The following is an 18422-nucleotide window of genomic DNA, read 5'->3' on the forward strand; positions in this document are numbered from 1 at the left end:
AGGGTTAATTAGATCTTTTCATCTCACTCTTGGAAAGAAACTGGTTAAGCAAAATATCTCAATATGTTTAACTGCCTTCCATAATTTTCTTTCTGTAACCTTAAACAGTCTTTAGTTACCATGTGTACTTACTGTAGAAATAAATTGTTTTTTTGCATGATTTTGAAGAATTGTCCAATATCCACATTCTGTTTAGTGATAGTTGTGACATCAGCGTGTGAAGTCCTGCGGTCAGAGATTTGCAGCCTGCCAGTGACTGCTCAGAACAAAATGAACTGCAGCACCTGGGGCCAAAATACAACCCATTTTAAATTACAACACGCTAGTAACAAGATGTTGTAAGCATCCACAACACAGTGCACAGTACAGTAAACTCCATTATTTTCTCTGCGCTGCTTAATTCTCCTGTCGGGGCCTCTCGGGAACATGGAACTACTTTGTTGTAAGCCAGTGTATTACTGCACACTGGAGCCTGGTATTGTAGCTCCTTCAATCAAATGACAGGCGTAGTGATATGTAACCAAACTTCAACAACTACTTAGTGACTGATGGAAAGAACTCACACAAACCAACATTCAATCGATAAAATGTACTGTATTCTTTAATTCATATGTACATCCCCATCCCTTACTACTCAACCCCCCCAATAAAGAAAAACTCAATGGATACTTTTAATATATTTAGTCAGTTTTACAGCTTCTGTACAGGATTGCTGTTTTCATGAAATTCACATCTAGGGCAGCAACATCATTTTCTTTGTTAGAGGAACCAAGAACGAGCATAAATGGAGCGAACAAGAGCGAGAAGGGGAAGGGGAAGGGGGGTAAACACACAGCTCATGGGGGGCATGTACAGAAGCAGCGCAATTGGGATAAACTATGTACAATACAAACCATTCACACAAATTAGGCTCTAAGATATAGAATTCAATACATTACATTTGATATATTAAGTGACAATGAGCAAGCCCCCTCCCCCCTCGAATAACCCACCGATAGATCAGTCAGGCAATCAGACATTCAATCAGCCAAGAATGAACCAATCGCCCGACGAACTCAACATCTGGCTGTACTAGCAGGAGCGCTCTGATGACAGCTGAGGATCGACAGCGTTACAGTGTCAGAGCGCGTTAACGCTGAAACTCGCCTGAGGGAGAAGTCTGCTCAGTCCCAGCTCAGCCCCTACGCAGGCAAGACCACCGCACATCTCTAAAAGCATCAAACTCACTTTAGAATCTTCACTGCATCTTCAGCTGCCTTGCAAGTTTTGTAAAAACATCAGATTTTCTTTTTTTTTGTAAATTCTTTTTTAATGAGGAGTTAATTTTGTTTTCCAGTTATGCAGGATAAACTGCAAGAGCGTAAATAGCACAGCAGGGGCAAACAGTCCATATGTTGGTATCCAGAGAGTCAATGCATTTGTATTACGAATATTCCGAAAGAGCAAAACAAAGTTATTAACATTTCTAGTCGGACAAGGAATGAGAACTCAACATTAAAGCAAACAACAAAGGGTAGAGTTTAACTAGTGATAAACAACCCCGATAAAATGGCCGATAATCTCCTGCTATCTACACATGGTTACACAGGGATAAAACATAAATCAGGAAAACAAATCTAACTGATAATAATCCTAGTCGTCACAGAGTTTCTCAGGTAATTTGAAGCATTTTACAGTCTTATATTCCGCATTCTTTAACAGTTGAAAGCTCTCGTTGTGAAATTCAGAACATTAAATTGGGAATTCGGTTGGGATGGTTGGCTGACACTCTGATATGGATGTGTTTAGGGGACAGAACGGCTAACATACACATTTCTCTGGGATTGGTAGAAGCCCCCAGTCTGTGCTCCACTCGTCCACTATACTGCATGTGACTGTACAGGAACGTCAGCCGGAGGGGAAATAAGGAGTGTCACTGTGGTAGTTGTAGTCCGGGCACACTTTCTGCACCAGTTTGTAATCGGTGCTGTAGAAGGAAATGAAGATGCAGATGACTTTGAAAGGTTTGGAGCAGAGCCAGGAGACGTGGCTCTGGGTCTGCTCCTGATAACAGGTCTTGGACGGGTCGTAGTTGCAGAGCGTATTCTTGGCGCCCTTCTCCACCTTCTCATACTCTATGCGGCAGTTGAAGGACTTTGAGTCCTTGGCATCGATGACGGACTGCTGCGCCGCCACGTCGAACTCCACAATCTTGGTGGGAGGGACCAAGCTGACGGACACGTTCCCTTGGCCTGTGGAGTTGTGGCGGAAGTAGACACTGAAGGTGCCGTTGCCGTGATCCACGATCTTACCGGTGATTAGCAGGTTAAGTTTGACCGTCTTTATGTTGGAGTGGAAGTCCCCCCAGCCAAACATTTTCTTGAACTTCCCCGTCTTGACCATGGGCCGCCGCTTAGCCCGCGGCCGCGAGTCCTGCAGGTCTGTGGAGTTCCTCAGCCAGTCCCACAGGTCCTGCTCAGAGTAGGGTTCCGGAGTATCATAGCGAAGGTCCAAGGCTGTGCTGTTCTCTTTGCCATGCAGAGTCTGTGACAGCAGCCTACTGATGGACATATCCTTACTGCTTTCTGTCCATATATGCTTTAGCGTGGATTTGGGGCTCCCAGACTTCACAATGTCCGACTTTGAGGCATGGGCACTTGTGACCTGGGGAAGAGAGTAAAGAGAATCTATCAGCCAATGTGCAATGTGTTTGTGACTCTTCTGCTTGTTTGATCCTGTTAGGCATGTACAACGTACACCTTTTTAATTATTAATATAATATTATTAACTACAGTATTAGTTGATAGATTTTAGTTGACATCACTTCAAGGTAACCTGTACTGTATTTTTCACTAAAATAGCTACAGTATATTCTTTTTTGACCTTTTCATCAGGTCTGAGTGGGAGATATTACTGCACTGCTCTTTATATGAGATGGGGACATTAACCTTTGTGTACCTTTGTCAAACCAAATTACTTAATCCTCACCCTGGACATATTTCCTCTTGCAGTACATTAACACACTGTCACAAACACTCATATAAAGCATATGCAGTATAACACCACAAGTTTTAAGTGCCTCATCATTTCTTTCTGATGTGCCAAGGCAGAGTGTGCTTATACTGCCCCCTGTGGCCTAAGGGCAAAAACACCTACTCCAACTATAATTGGTGAGAACTAAAGTTTTAATGACTGTTTTTCCCTCCTTAGCCACAAGGCTAGGCAGTGAAAATTTACTTTGACAAGACAAGCCATGCTGTGCTTTCTGGTGATATACTGCCCCCTGTGTTTGAATTAGATGGGCAATTCGTGCACATTGCACCTTTAACTTCCCAAAATCCAATTAAGTGCAGCACACAGCAGCTCCCCTAAGGTTTTGTATAGGGAGCAGGGTTCTTCCTCTGCCTTTTTGTGATGCGCTTCTCCCTATCTTGGTATGTTAACGCCCCAAACTTCCCATCTGTGAAATACCGTGAAACCATCAGCTGGAATGTGCATCATGTCCCACGCATGCTTATGTGTTTTCATTACTAGAGTGCACCATACAAACAAGACACCTCTCCATAGCACCACTGATGGTCAAACACATCTTAAAGCAGAGGTCTAATCAGCTAGAATAAGTGAAAACACCTGTGTGGGTGTAGATTCCCTTTTAAAGAACAGCTTCAAATCCTCAAATGTCTTTCTACCTCATTTAAAGAATCATGTGTTATTTCAAAAAGGTGGGCAGGGGATCTCAGTCTAGGGCCCTAGACAGGCTTGGGCCAACCCTGCCAATACAGGAACGTACTTCTGTATTAGGAGAAGTGATGCTTGATGAAATATTACTTATCTATATCATCTATAACATTCAGGAAATAATGAGTTTCACATTCAAGCGTGCCGTTTTCAACAAAATTGACCAATCAAATGTATTCCGTGGGGGGTTAGAGATAATCAATCTTTGGTGCAAGCTTCAATTTCAGATCATGAAGGCAGACAGCTCCAAATTGGGAATTATAGTGCAGCAAACTGGGCAAGAAAGAGAATACAGCAATCAAAGTAAAACATATTGCTCTCATCTCCTCCCTCTGTCAAATAGAGGGAGTATCTGCTGGCTCACACAGATAAAGGCAGTAGCTGTTCAGCAGGTAAAGACTGCCCTATTAACTAAAGAGTGCTACTTGAATTGATGATTGATGAACCCAAGGGTTTTCACTATTTAGTGCCGATGAGTGGAATTAGGTTCATACAGGCCCCAGTGGAGGTATGTGACATTGATTGCCTGATTTCTACTGTAAGACATGACAGCAGATCCGTCTTGCTGAGGTTTTTGCATTTTGTGGGTTGCCCCAAGGATCGATACTTGGAAAATAAGGTTTCGCAACCAATCAGTTGGCTCTTCGAATTGAATTCCCTCACAGCAAGCCTCTGGGCAGCAGCACAGGAACATACTGCCAGCTTTATACATAGTGTTACAAGGTGAATATAGCTGTATTGTAAATTACGGCTCAGATTGGACACCAGAATGAAAATAAGATGGGACTTGAAAGGGTTTTAGATTACATTTTATAACAGTGTTTGTGTTGAGCTACTTCTGTTGGTCAAAGCTATAATTGGGATTTATAAAAGTATACACGGAGGTCTTTGTTCAACAAGTTGAGGCACACATTTTCAGCTTTTATACAGTAGGTGTAGGGGACATAAGCCAACTGCATGTTACTGCTTTCCAGTGAAGCCTGCTCAGAGGCCAATTTCATTACATAATTAGCAGCATTAGCACCACTTCAAAACAACCAAACAGCAGGGAGAAACCAAACAAGCATGCAGGCTAGCAAACAACATTTATAGAAAAGAAAGCTAATGCTAATGTGACAAGCTTTTGGTGACGTTAACATTCTCTATAGATTAAGTAACTATCTTAGCGGCTTTCGACACCGTTTCCCATGACATCGTCCTGGACAGGTTACCCTCCATTGGAATCACTGACATCCCTCTGGCTTGGTTCAAATCATATCTCTCTGACCGCACACAGTTTGTTCAACAAAATTAAATCATGGCTCTCACTCAACTTTCTTAAACTCAACGGCGAAAAAACTGAGGTCCTCCTCATCGGTACCAGATCAACCTTAGCAACACTCAACACTTTCTCCATGTCCATCAACAATTCCACTGTTCCTCCATCCCCTCAGGTAAAGAGCATGGGTGTCATCCTGGACAGCACCACATCAATAACGTTACTCGGACTGCATACTTCCATCTACGGAACATCAACCGTCACCGTCCCTCACTTTCACCAACCTGCACCGCTATCCTGGTAAACACCCTGATCACATCCCGTCTGGACTACTGTAACTCTCTCCTCTTTGGTCTTCCGCGGAAATCTCTTCACAAACTCCAGCTGGTACAGAACGCAGCCGCCCGTATCATAACCAGAACTCCCTCTATTGAACACATCACTCCTGCCCTGCAGCAACTTCATTGGCTTCCTATCAAATCCTGCATTGACATTGAGATTCTACTCCTCACTTATAAGACCCTTCACAACCTGTCACCATCATATCTCTTGGAACTGATTCACATCTACACACCCTCCCGAACTCTCCGATCCTCCTCTGCCAACCTGCTCTTTGCCCCATCTGCCAACTTAACTACCATGGGGTCAAGAGCCTTCAACCGATCTGCCCCCCGCCTCAGGAACTCTCTCCCACCAGACATTCGCACTTCTGACTCTGTTTCCACCTTTAAATCCCGCCTGAAAAAACACTTATTCAGAGTGGCATACTCTGTCTCACACTAACTATGCAATCACGTTTCTTGTTTATTCATTGTACTAATGCACTTTGTAGTCACTTTCATATTTATTCTTCATCTTTGCACTAAATGTTACCTGATTTATATTGTTTGATGTACTGTTGTTGTGTTTTATGTGCCTTGTAAGGTCCTTGAGTGCTTTGAAAGGTGCCTTTAAATAAAATGCACTATTATTGTTATTATTATTATTATTATTATTATTATTATATAAAGACTATGAGTGCAGAATTAATGCAATGTGTGAACTTTCACTTTCTTTCTCTAGATGTTAGCTAAAAGAATAGCTGTTCATCTCAAGTTAAACCCAGACAGTGAAACCTAATGTAGTGTATCCAGAACTAGGCCAAATGACCAAGAAGAACAATGAGTCTGGGAATGACTGTTAGTATTGAGGAGTCTGGTATAACCACGCCTTTTCTACTAACCTAGCAATGAATGATAAAATGACCACAGTAGCTCACTATACACATCAAAGATGACGACAGCTCTTGGCTAAAATTCTAATTAGACTAAATGTCGGACTCAAAATAGACTAAGACGACAAAAATGCAACAAAAAATAATCTCTATTTTTGTCAAACAACTAAAACGAATGTGTTAAAATGAACACCGGTCGTTAGCCATTAAGCTGTGGCTCTCATGGGTACAAACCGATAAATGGTTCATTTGAAAAACTGTAACATTAAAAGGGTATTCATTACACTCAAACATGTAAGTACAAACTGTTAGATCCCAAGCCAGTCGTCCACTGGAGATCATGTTCTACATAAAAACACGAGTGAAATCAAAGTGAAGAAACAAACAGAAGCTGACTGAATTTAAAAGCCCATTCAGGGGAGCTAAAGGGGGGGTCTCAGGGGATCTATCTTTAGCCTGAAGGGTTAAACTCAGAGAGCACTTGGCTGCGTGAGGCAGACACACTCAGCAATCATTTCCTATTCAAACAGGTGAGGTAGCCTTCTCATACTGAAGAATATAACAGCACAGTTGAGAGTGAGGATTACATTGGAATGGATTTATGATAATGTGTCTGCTTATGAAGAGGATTTGGAAAAGTCCCTTTTCTCTCAGTGCATTCAATGGAATGTATTAAAAAAATGAACATAAAAACAAAAGACAAAGCACAAGAGATGCAGTAGCTTTGAGGGGAATCATCAATTTTTTTCTTTTCTTTTAATGCTCAGACAAATTCAGTCTTTGAACATTTAGTCAACTGTAGAAGATGACATAAAACGTATGATAGGCCAGTTGTGCAGCTGTGTGTAACCTTTTTCTTTCTTTCTTTTTTATCTAAGCCAGCAGTGTAACTGTTGCGTGCAAATTTCATGCATTAAAAATGTGATCATGCAGAAAGACACATGTAACATTATATTTTACAGGATATAATTGAATAGTTATTATACTGATGCATTAACATGTAAACAGCTCTGCAGCAGGTGCAACAAGTTCCAATTTTAAGTATTTGATATACTCCTGTATCCTATATACTGCCTAATTTAGTATATAAGAATGCATCTTTTTTTGCACCTAATAGGTTTTTAAAATGTTCACCTGCAAGGTAATTAGTAAAGCTAGTAAATAAATTCAATGTAGAAAAAATAATATATGAAATTGAAATAGTCAAGTACAGCACAAGAAGTCAGGTAAAGTAAATGAATGTATAGTTTATCTCCACCACTGATACTAGCCCATATGTAACTGAAGGTAGATATCTCTACTGAATGAAGTTTGGGCTGTTGTTATTCTGTATTTTTCTTATTTCTAACAAATATCAAGAAGAGACCCAAACCAACAATCTCTTCACATCTTCACACTTTCTGACTTTCTAGCTTTTCCTGTGGCACTAAGCTCATTGGTTCCTACTGCAGCTTTACATGTGAATCTTTAAAAAACAACTCTCAAAGATATGGTTTAATTTAGTTTTAAAGGCACAATAATTTCCTAAAACATTCCGGGGCATTGTAGTTTTTAGCTACTGTTGCTCAAAAAAGTAGAAAATAGGACATTAAACACATTTGGTGCTCCAATGAGTGTTTACAGCAGCAGGAGGTTTGATGTTAGCCTGATAATCCCACTGAGTTGCCATTTCCTTGTACTTCATTTATTCAGCCTGACATGTTCATGTTAACCAACATCTGTTTCTAACAGGGGGAGAATTTTATGAATTCATTTTTTTTATTAAAGATATTTTAAGTCACCACGGGAGCCAGTAGCGGTTGGGTTCTTTTATTATGACTGAAGAATTGCTAAATTGTTAATTCCGTAAGTCAATTTACTAACAACATGTACAGCTGCGTTAATCAAATATATGCTCAAATACACTTGAAGCCATTTTTCTGTCACTATTGTTCATGGATGTAGCTGGCAAGCTAGATAGGTATGTATAAAGATGTCATTCCAAATCTTGGTCCCACCAACAAAGCTCTGATAGGTCGATTGTTTCTCCAGATGGATGAAACAGCCGTCAATGAGCAAAACACCAGACCTATCTGAATCTCTGAACAAATGTCAGATATGTGATGGCAGCGATTCAGGGGTAGGCATCCAAATTTGGTGTATGTGGGCCTGAATTTAAATAAACTACAGTGTGTTTGTTCATGGTAATGAATGAGCATTTCACCCAGTGCAGAAATTTTATGAAAACCATGAAGCTCCATGGCACAAAGGAATAAAACATACACTGTAAGAAGTCTTTCAGTGGTATTGTCCATTTTAATTTATTTTTAAAAGTATATTTAATCCAATAAATCAATTTATTTTTCTTTTTTAGTTTTTTGAGTTAACTATAAGTAAAAAGTGTGAATATTTTTCGCAACTTACTTTTGTATGTGATAAAATTAATTTTATTGGACATCAACATAAATTGATTTAACAAAACTCCGTTTAAACGTTTATATCAGACGTGAAACGTCACGACCCGCCCACCTGCATGCAGCTACGGAAGAACAAGCCCGGGCAGTTAGGCTTTACTGTCGAATGTTCCTGAAGACACGTTTTTTCACGGAGCCCAAGGAAAACACTTTACTGAACTCATGTAAGTAACAATTTATATTGTTAAAAGTCAGATTTTGCCAGAATTGAAATGTATAAATTTGCAATTTGCAAAAGCATGGCTTAATGTTATATTTTGTGTACTACTTTTGCCCGTCGTCGACCGCCATTTCAAATGTGCTCTTACCTACAACAGCTCATTAACTTCAACCAAACACCGTTTATACCTGTGCAGTTTTTAATTAGCGTTTTCTTTGCGTGGTAATTTAATATGTTAAAGATATAGTGACTTGTACAAAAAACTATCAGCGCTTCGACGTCGTATTTGGCAGTGTAGGCTGCCACACACACACTGTACAATTAGCGCGATATCAGCGCATTTACTGTTAGCGGTCAAGCGCGCTGTGTGTGTGTGTGTGTGTGTGTGTGTGTGTGTGTGTGTGTGTGTGTGTGTGTGTGTGTGTGTGTGTGTGTGTGTGTGTGTGTGTGTGTGTGTGTGTGTGTGTGTGTGTGTGTGTGGTGTGACCGCACGCACGCTACAGAGACGGCAGTTGGAGGGGCTGACTGGCAGAGATGAGAAATGGTGAAACCTGTTTATTTTTATTTTTTTCTTTCTGTGAGAGACTGTTGCGGGCCTAATGGGAAACACTGAGGTTGCTGTATGGTATTTTTGTAGGCCAACCCGGAAGTTATCATCACTCTGGCTCCTTTTGACAGGAAGTCATTTGGGTGTTTACATCATGTTTTGAATTTAAGGAAAGATGGCCTGCCCTCTTCGAACCATTCCAGGTAAATGATTTATCATTCTATTTTTCCTGACCAAGTTTCCATTGTGACTTGGACATGACATACTAGACTCACTTTTTGCATGAAAATGTATACTAAAGCCCTTAATATCAGTCAACATTTGCTGTCTTACAGATTAATGAAGAGTTCCGAAGGTGCACTGCTGTTCCACTGGAATCAACATTTATGTCCCAGCTGGACAGGTACACTCCAAAGCTCCTGGAGCTCTTCAGTGCAAAAGGAGGAGTGACTGGTCAGCGCATCAAGAACTTGTTGATGGAACAGATACAGGTGGGTTAAAAGTGGTTTAAAAGTTTAAAACTGACTGTAATCATGCTCTAAAGGAATAATGGTATCACAGATTTGGAGTAAAATTGACAACAAAATTCATTTATTTATTATTCTTCTATTAACACTAGGACCCAAGTGATGAAGAGAGATGTGACTCTGAGATGCCTCACAGAGTACATGGGAGAGAGTGGACAGGAGCTAATCTCTGACTACTGTGTAAGTATTGTTTAAAAGCAGGTTTGGATCAGTCTGATGTACAAGCTTAAATTTGGTTGACTTTTATGTGAACGGACTGAACCAGCAGTTGTCAGGTGGAGGTCGAGCATGGAGCTAGTTGGCAGGAGCCCCAGGATAGCCGATTAGCACGGCACCACAGAGTGATGCCTTTCTGTCTTGTGTTTCTGTTTGCCCTAAAAAACAAACAAACAATGCAAACAAAAAATACTCCCCTTAAACAAGCATTAAAACATTTTAGTATTAGTGTTTGTTTGGTTTTTTTTAATTTCTTGTGGTTCTATTCAGGTTTTTTAAATGCAAATTAAAAAATGCCAATAAAAAGCATGTGGCTGGACATGCATCTATTGTATCAAGTTTAATGTACAAGATCTCAAATTCAAAAGTTTTCAAAATGGTCTTCACAAAAGTAATCATTATCTGAATTAAATCACACAACTTATATTAAATATAAAATTAGATTATTTTTTTTTAATTACTGTTTTTGTATCTCAAAGGGAACTGCAGAGACCACTGTTCATGAGGACCTGAAAATGAAGAATATGCGCATCTACATCTGTCGTGAGCCAAATGCAGTAGGAATCATCATTGAGGGAGTACCAGTTCTTACTCATCTTGGAAACCTGGCCAAAGCATGCTGCCTACTCCTGGGGTTGACATATGCACTTAATCTTGAGTATCCGTCCAAACTTTCCAAAACATTTGAGGTGTTTCAAAGACTTTTTGTGGGACTGGACACACTGCGCCCAAAACCAACCCCCAAATTCATGACTCTCAAAAACAAGCTTCTAGCTTAGGCAGTCAGCCATGAATGTCAGCTTGCACTTATGAACAGCTATTTTCTTGTCTGTTCAAAATCATTATACATTGTACACTGAGTGGAACTCTTCAGAATGTTGTAACCGTTTGTCCTGTTCAGGTTTTATACAAAGCTGCAAGTCATCGTTTCTGGTGTGTAAATTGTTAAGTTTTTTATGTTTTATACACACTAAACTGTGAAGCTGCAACTGGTCAAAAGGTGGGATCTGTGAGTTGTTTATATGATGTACACAGTAAAAATGTACTCTGAATAATCATTGCCACTGTTTGGATATGGCTTGTGAAGTTTTTATATTATGTACATGGTAAACAAACAACAACAAAAAAACTGCTGTGAAGGCGTTCAAATGTTTAATTAATAATATGTACACAGTATTTAAAAAATAATAATCTGCAGGTCTTTTTTTATGTTTTATACACACAAATTGCCCCACTGTGAAGCTCCAGCTGGTCACAAGGAGGGATCTGTGAGTTGTTTAAGTTAAAATGTTTTAAAATATACACACTGAAAGACACTACTGTGAAGGGGTTCTGCTTGTGAATTGTTACAGAAGTACAGATAATCTTAATGTTAAATTGTTTTAGTAAGAAACTTTACTGTGAATGTTCAAAGTAAAACTTGAAATGCTGAGGTCATGCATTCTTTTATGCACTAAATACTGATGTTCTTGACTGTTAATACTGTCCAGCTTATTGACACGGTTTGGATATGGCTTGTGAAAATGTTTTAATATATACGGTAAAAAAAAAACTTCTGTGAAGGTGTTCTATACAGCACTTTAAAAAGTTGAGGTCATGCATTCTATGCACTAAATATGTATGTTGACTGTTCATACTGTCCAGCTCATTGCCACTGTTTTGATATGGTAATGATTTAATAAAGGTCTTGATTTTTTTTTATTATTATGCTTACTAATTATTTTAAGCAGTTTTCATTTTCAAAACAAAGAAAGGGTGAATTGGTCAAAATTAATAAAATAGAGTACAAAAAATATTTTTTCATTTAAATGTTACGTATTTTAATTAAGCCTTGTGTGTTTAATATGCTGATGTTTTTTACATTGATTTTACTCAATTTCTTGGCTTTTTCTGTAAACGCAACTTAATCTTTTTGCTTACCTCGAAATGCATATTATTAAGTTCTCCTTACTCAAAATACCAATTAGTTGACTAAACTTACAAAAAGTGGTTGGAAAATGTTGCCTTATTTTTATTGAGTTAGATCTAGGCAACAGTTTTTGCAGTGTAGGATTTGGATAATAGATCAAGTCATTGTTGGTTAAATGTAGAATAACACTTATCCTGCATGTTGTGCTTTAAAGCCAAGACAGCCAGCTGTTTATGTGAAACCTGTTAGCTCATGGCCAGAATAAAAGCTCCATAACAATAAACCACCTAAAATTCCATTGAGTTTTAAAGAGGCGGTTTAAGATTCTGACAGTCAGCAGATGAAACAGTGTCTCGATTACTTTATATTGTCAGAATTTCTATACTCGTTTTGCATAATCATCTACTTGAATTAGGTCAAAGATGTTCCCTTGGGAATATGCACCACTCTGTCTCTGAAGATGCTAAAATTGATAAATTGATGTTTAAAAAACGATCACACTATTGAGGAACTAGAGTGACTTTATTCAAACTAATTACATCAGCGCTATATGACTGACACTGAGCATAAAGTGTGCACGCTGCAGCTGTATATCCGTGCTCATTGTTTGTCTTGTCCAGTGGGTGGGCTCTCTGCATACAGACATGTTTATCTGTGCAGTTCTCAGACTCGGGCATCATCCAACATGTTTCGGGACGAGGGCCAGTGGGTTCGCTGGATCCTAGAGCTGCCAGCTGTAGTACTCTCACCTGAGGGAACAGTGCATCTGGAAAACATGGCCGGCTCTGTGGCCAGCACAGGCCTTGCAGACACCTGACTACTGGCCAGGCAGCCAGTTGGTTGCCCCCAGGCAAGGAAGACTGCTGGGAAAGGCAAGCTGAATATTCTGTCAGTTCTGTCCAGTCCAGACATGACTTCTATACTAAAGTCTCTGCTCATGCTGTGGTGCACTTTCTAGAACACAACTAAATATGTTCATCAATATAAAAGTTTCATTAGTGAAAATGATGATTACATGTATCGCAAAAACTGTTGTTGGTTTGCACCATGGTTATCTATACATCACTGTGATGCTTGAATCGGACCAGTATTTACTGCTACAATAACAGCAGAGGTGAAATTGAACTGAATTGATGACTATCAGTATGTACACACCATAAGGCTCAGATCTATCCTTCTCTTGCACAAACAAGCCCACCAAGAAGAAGAAGCTCTACTGTTTGTGGTGCAACATGTGAAGACTTTTCTCCCCAAAAAAGATGACAGCATCAGTCATTTTAGCAAGTGCCCAAACTTAACCATGATGCGCTAGTACCCCAAAGATGCTTTGTCCCGAGTCTGGATAACCAATTAACCAAGTGACCCTTTGGGGGCCCAAAGGCTCAAGGTTTACTGTATGGCAGATAGTTTGATGAATTGCAAATTTTCATTGTACTGTACTGTATGCACCACTGAAGCACCAAATAAACGGTAGGGCCTTTACAATGGCACTTGCCTTTCAACATAATCTTGAGGCCCCTTCTTGTAGAGGGGCTCTGAGTTCAAATCTAGGGCTTTTAATTAAGTTAATATTGTGCTTATGTGTTGCATATTTGTCAGCTCTATAAACAGATAACTGTGTACGAATGCAGAATCTATAGGCAATGGAACAAGATTTAGGTACCAGAAGCATTTCCATTTGTAGTCCGTTTGTAGTCTAAATAGTATTGACCAATCACAAGCAGGCTTTGGTTGCATCCAAGTAAACAGTCCATGTGGACAGCAGAACACATTGGCCGAAATGCAATCTGAGAACCCGCTTGGCTATCATCTGATGAAGATTAAGCTTCCTATTAGTTATTTTTATTTTTACGTATCTACATTCATATGCCTATATCTGTTTATAGAGATTAGCTGAAATGTCGTTTGGACCATCTCGAGTTGCTAATCGCTCTGTAAAATACAACTGGTGCACAGAAGAGGAAGTCTTGGCCCTAATATCTGTTATCTGGATATCCAGTGGCTACACCGGAAGCTCTGAAATATTGGCCGTTGCCTCCAGGGGCTAAATCGTCAACAGAGAGCAGATAGGTTCCAAGATTGTCACAAACTAATTATTCACTAATACATACACACTACACAGAAAGTGGAATAAATAGTGGGTGGGGGGGGGGGGGGGCCTTAGAGGATTAAATCATTACAAAACACAGTATGTCATGCTTAAGTTTGATTGCAAGAGAATCAAAACAGGATGACCCCCTGAGGAGAGCACCGGCACTGCAAACAGGACAATATTATCTGTGTTTTAAATGCTGCTGTAACCAGGCCCTTAGATTATAATGTGAATTAATCATTTTATTTTCATTGTTCTGTGTACAGCACATAAAGAGATATTCATGTGGAAACAGGGGACTAATATAGTTGAAATGCTGGGGCTGTCGGTGGGTCATTCATTAAGCAGACATAAAAGCATCATAAGGCATAAAGCAGCATGCTGGGCAGCTGCCGGTTTACAGGACCAGCTTCCAGCATATTGTCTTTAATTCTATATCTGTACGTCTTTTGCTCTTGAACCAAATATTTGAGTGTCAATAAAACCTTAAAATAAGGCAGTTTCATCTTCCACTCCCTGCCCACGCTGTGCTTTTCATTTGAGAAGAGCAACAGTTGTTTTAATTTGCTTTAGCATTACTGTACACACTTCTCTCCTTACCTTTAACCTCAGCCTTTACTGGCTGGTATGTGGCAGTTGTGGTCATATATTTCTAGCCACAGGTCATCTGTCAGAGAGTGTGTCACAGTGTGTTAGTGTCAGTGTGCAATGTAAGCTCTGTGATAACCATCTGATGTGCTCTCTGAGTGACAAGCTGTCACCACTGACAAAGCCATCTCTAATACAAACCCACACACATGATGTGGGTACATATTGTAGGCTGTGGTGAGATACAGTGAGTCAACAGTAGGAACTAGGACCAGGATACAGCATGACCTCACTTTAACTTAAATGCAGTGCTTGTGTTTTTTACATTTTAAACTCTCCGGCACAGTCAGTAGGGGACCGTGCCGGAGAGTTGTTTCCATATAAGATTAGCCAGGCAGCAGGTGTTCAGCACAGCATTATGTAAATACAAATACTTCCATAAACTGACTACATCCTTTTAATCAATCGCTCATAGAGATGAACAGATTTGGATAGCAAAATGAATATGCATGTTTATGAATGTTGGGACTTATTACTACAAATTATAGGGTGTTAAATATTCAGGTGTTCATTTTGAAATTAATTGGAAATGTTTGCCTCATTAAGGCGACAATATAACAACACAAACACAACTGGGACCACTGAGAGCCTTCATTCAGCCACTCAATAACACTTACAGTGCTTGCAGTATTAAAATAGCCAGTAAAACTTGATTTCACAACTCAAAGCCAGATTGAATTAACATTGAAAAGGATGCTCAATATTAAACCTATGACTTAAATCATGCAAAATGAATATATCTTTAGTGATTAAGATTCAGTTAGTCATGATATTGATGTTAAATCTATACTGTTAAAGGTTTCTGATTGCTTTAAAGACCCACTGAGACATTTTTCTATAGGTGTATGTTTTCCCACAGTTACTAGCTTGAATGTTCCCACTTTAAACTCCCTACAACCAATCATAAATGAGCATAGCATTGCTCCCAGGATGGGTATCTGCCAATCAAAATAGCTAATGTGGGATTTATACTTAGCAGTGACAACAGTTGTGTGGTCAGACCAGATTTCCTGAACGAGAGCTGAATGTACCCCTCGCTTAATTTGGCTGGACATTGTAGAGCTGTGAGATTTCATGAGTCAAAGTTAAATCAGATGGAACTCTGAATGAAGCGAACAGGGCAGGGTAATAGGGAGCGCCTGCAGCCATTCTGAGAATCCTAATGAGTCCTGTCTAAAAGTCTAGAAGCAATTTACAGGATTGCAGTACCAACTTGTAGTGAAGTATGTAGAAATTCAATATATAAATGGACTGCCGTTACAGAGCATAGTGCCTCACTATGCCTTACATTCACACTTGTACACACCGTAGATTATAATTATTATATACTCATTTTCTGTCAAACCTATCAGATTTTGACTACTTGTCTAAATCTATTTGTGAGGGCTTCCACCATTACTACCCCTGTAAAAAGGGTTTGGGTAAGTGTACCTTGTAGAGATTAACAGAGGAACCTACATGCACACCTACAAATTCCACAGCTCTGAACTTCAGACCATACATTTCTGTAAATGATGTTAGTTTTGCCTATTTCATTTGTTATGCAGTAATTATTAATTCATTGTGTGTTTCATTGTGTTGATTTATGTCAGACTGCCACCTTCCTCCACTGATACATTTAGTCATTAGTTGTTATTTTGTCTTTGACAGTGAGTAGTTTCATTAGAAAACCATATGAAGTCACATGTTTATAAATTGGCATTTCTATGGGGGGTTCATCAACATAGTGTGAACCAAGGTGATACAACTCTAGAATATGGTCAGTTTATCACGAACAAGGATGTATGCACCTAAAGGATTCAAGTTGTGTAAAGCCTGTAGAATTAGTTAAATAATATTATTATATAATGTGTAATTCTGTCACTTACATTTCTTTCCTTTTGAACCATGAAGGTTAAATTTGAGTTCCATAATTTGGGTAAAAAAAGTTAAAATGAATGTTGCATATTATTTGTTGTATACACACAGAAGTCCTAAGAGTCATAACGTAGCACATACGTATCACATAGACTACAACACAAATCATTTCCCCAAATATAAATAGGACTGACTGAGTGATGATGTTATTTTGCCAGAAAGAAGTCCAGAAGACTCCAGCGCAAATATCACAAATTTCAACAGAATATCATAAAATATCATAAAAGAAAACAAACAAATGCATCAAAATTGAAAATTTAAGTTAATTTTAAAAATTCAAGTTAAATTTAAACTTGGTATTGATTGCATTGAGGATTTAAACAACCAATCACAAGCAGGAGTAACCCTACAGGCTGCCAAATTCCAGCTAAGGAAATGTATCCCGGTGGCCAGTGTTGGTACTGCAAGTGAAAAAACATCACCTCTAACAGTAAAAAGAGTTCAATATTACTCTCTATATTATGCATTTTTAAAATCATGAATATGTGTAAAAAGTGTGCAAATCATCACAATATAAACTACACTGTAGGATAGCCAGTGCTTAGGGCCACACAATGGATCATTATGAAGTCCAGTGTCCAGTTCCAATAATACATCTATAAATGACACTTACTGAGAGACACACGGACTGTGAATTCATATTGTTCTCCGAGATCACAACTGCCCTCCAAACAGATGGCCCAACCAACCAGTAGGAAAGAAAGACATGATCCCTCACTGACTTCCCACCTGCCAAAATCAGGCTGCCAAATGAAACACTGTTTCATGCTGGAGCCAATCACAACTTGAGCATACATTTAAAACCAGCTCAAGTCTCTATTTTTAAGAACTTGTTACGCCTCATTTAGATGAAGGAAAAACCCTGATAATAAAAATCATCTACAGATTTACCCCGTGGTGCCCCCCAACTCTTAGAGGAAATCCTGAAAGTTCTTTCATTTATTCTTGTAATTAACTTGTCGCTTTTTGCTGAACACATGGGTATTATTGATGTGGCTGTGTTTTGCCAAGAGCTGAGGAGTGGAACAATAAATCAGATCTAAACACTTGCATTGCAATCCATGTTGTGTTGTAGGCACTGAGGTAATTTGCACCTCGATGACAGGTGAGGGAAATGGCCTGAGAGGTTACATTGTATTAATTCATACTGTACACACTGTAGTTGTTAGCAACAACAGTTACTCCAGGAACATACATCCAGCAACTATACATTGTAAATTTTAGTTTGAACATGAGTTAATGGCAAAAAGGAAACAGAGTCAAACTGAATTACACCCCAGGCTTTGGTTTCTAGAAAATGAGTGGGGCTGGCACGATCCCATTTGCTCTTTTTTTTTTTTTAAATACTGTGGAATAAGACAGAAGACAAAAAGTCTGAGATGAGATGAGCTCCAGATTCTCTTGCTCTTTTGTAAACTTCCAATCATCATATCCCATGCAGCGGGAGCTGCAAAGCAGGGCCGGAATAAAGAAGAATGAAGGCTCAAGCACAATGTAGTGTATTAAAGAAGCCTCATGAAAGCTCCAGAGAATGAAAACAGAGAGGGAGAGAAAGATAGGACAATATGAGGGTCTTAGCTTTGCAATATAGGAAGAGGAAGACTAAGAAGGATTGACCCTGAACATACCAACAATTAACCTTCGCTGAGTAGAGTCATATAGAAAACAGAGCCATCGCAGGCTGTCTGCTGATAAATGAACATAGTGGAAAGTTCTTTTTACAGGCTGAACCATGAACACGTACTCCAACACGTTTTCTTCAATC

General features: G+C 39.3%; 1 protein-coding gene and 1 long non-coding RNA gene across 2 annotated transcripts in view; one reads left to right on the forward strand and one right to left on the reverse strand.

Annotated features, from left to right (window-relative positions):
* Window positions 1-1887: 1887 nt before the first annotated feature.
* nxph1 (neurexophilin 1) overlaps window positions 1888-18422 on the reverse strand; it is a 64256-nt gene continuing 47721 nt past the window's right edge. Inside the window, exon 2 of the mRNA XM_062436201.1 lies at window positions 1888-2643. Coding sequence (XP_062292185.1) covers window positions 1888-2643 — 756 coding nt within the window. The remainder of the gene's footprint in view (window positions 2644-18422) is intronic.
* LOC133996623 (uncharacterized) lies at window positions 8730-11762 on the forward strand. Its single transcript, XR_009927228.1, has 4 exons — window positions 8730-9551; window positions 9684-9839; window positions 9968-10055; window positions 10571-11762. It is a non-coding gene; the product is annotated as an uncharacterized LOC133996623 (long non-coding RNA).

Source organism: Scomber scombrus, chromosome 16 (genome assembly GCF_963691925.1).
Source record: "Scomber scombrus chromosome 16, fScoSco1.1, whole genome shotgun sequence".
Classification (NCBI taxonomy): domain Eukaryota; kingdom Metazoa; phylum Chordata; class Actinopteri; order Scombriformes; family Scombridae; genus Scomber; species Scomber scombrus.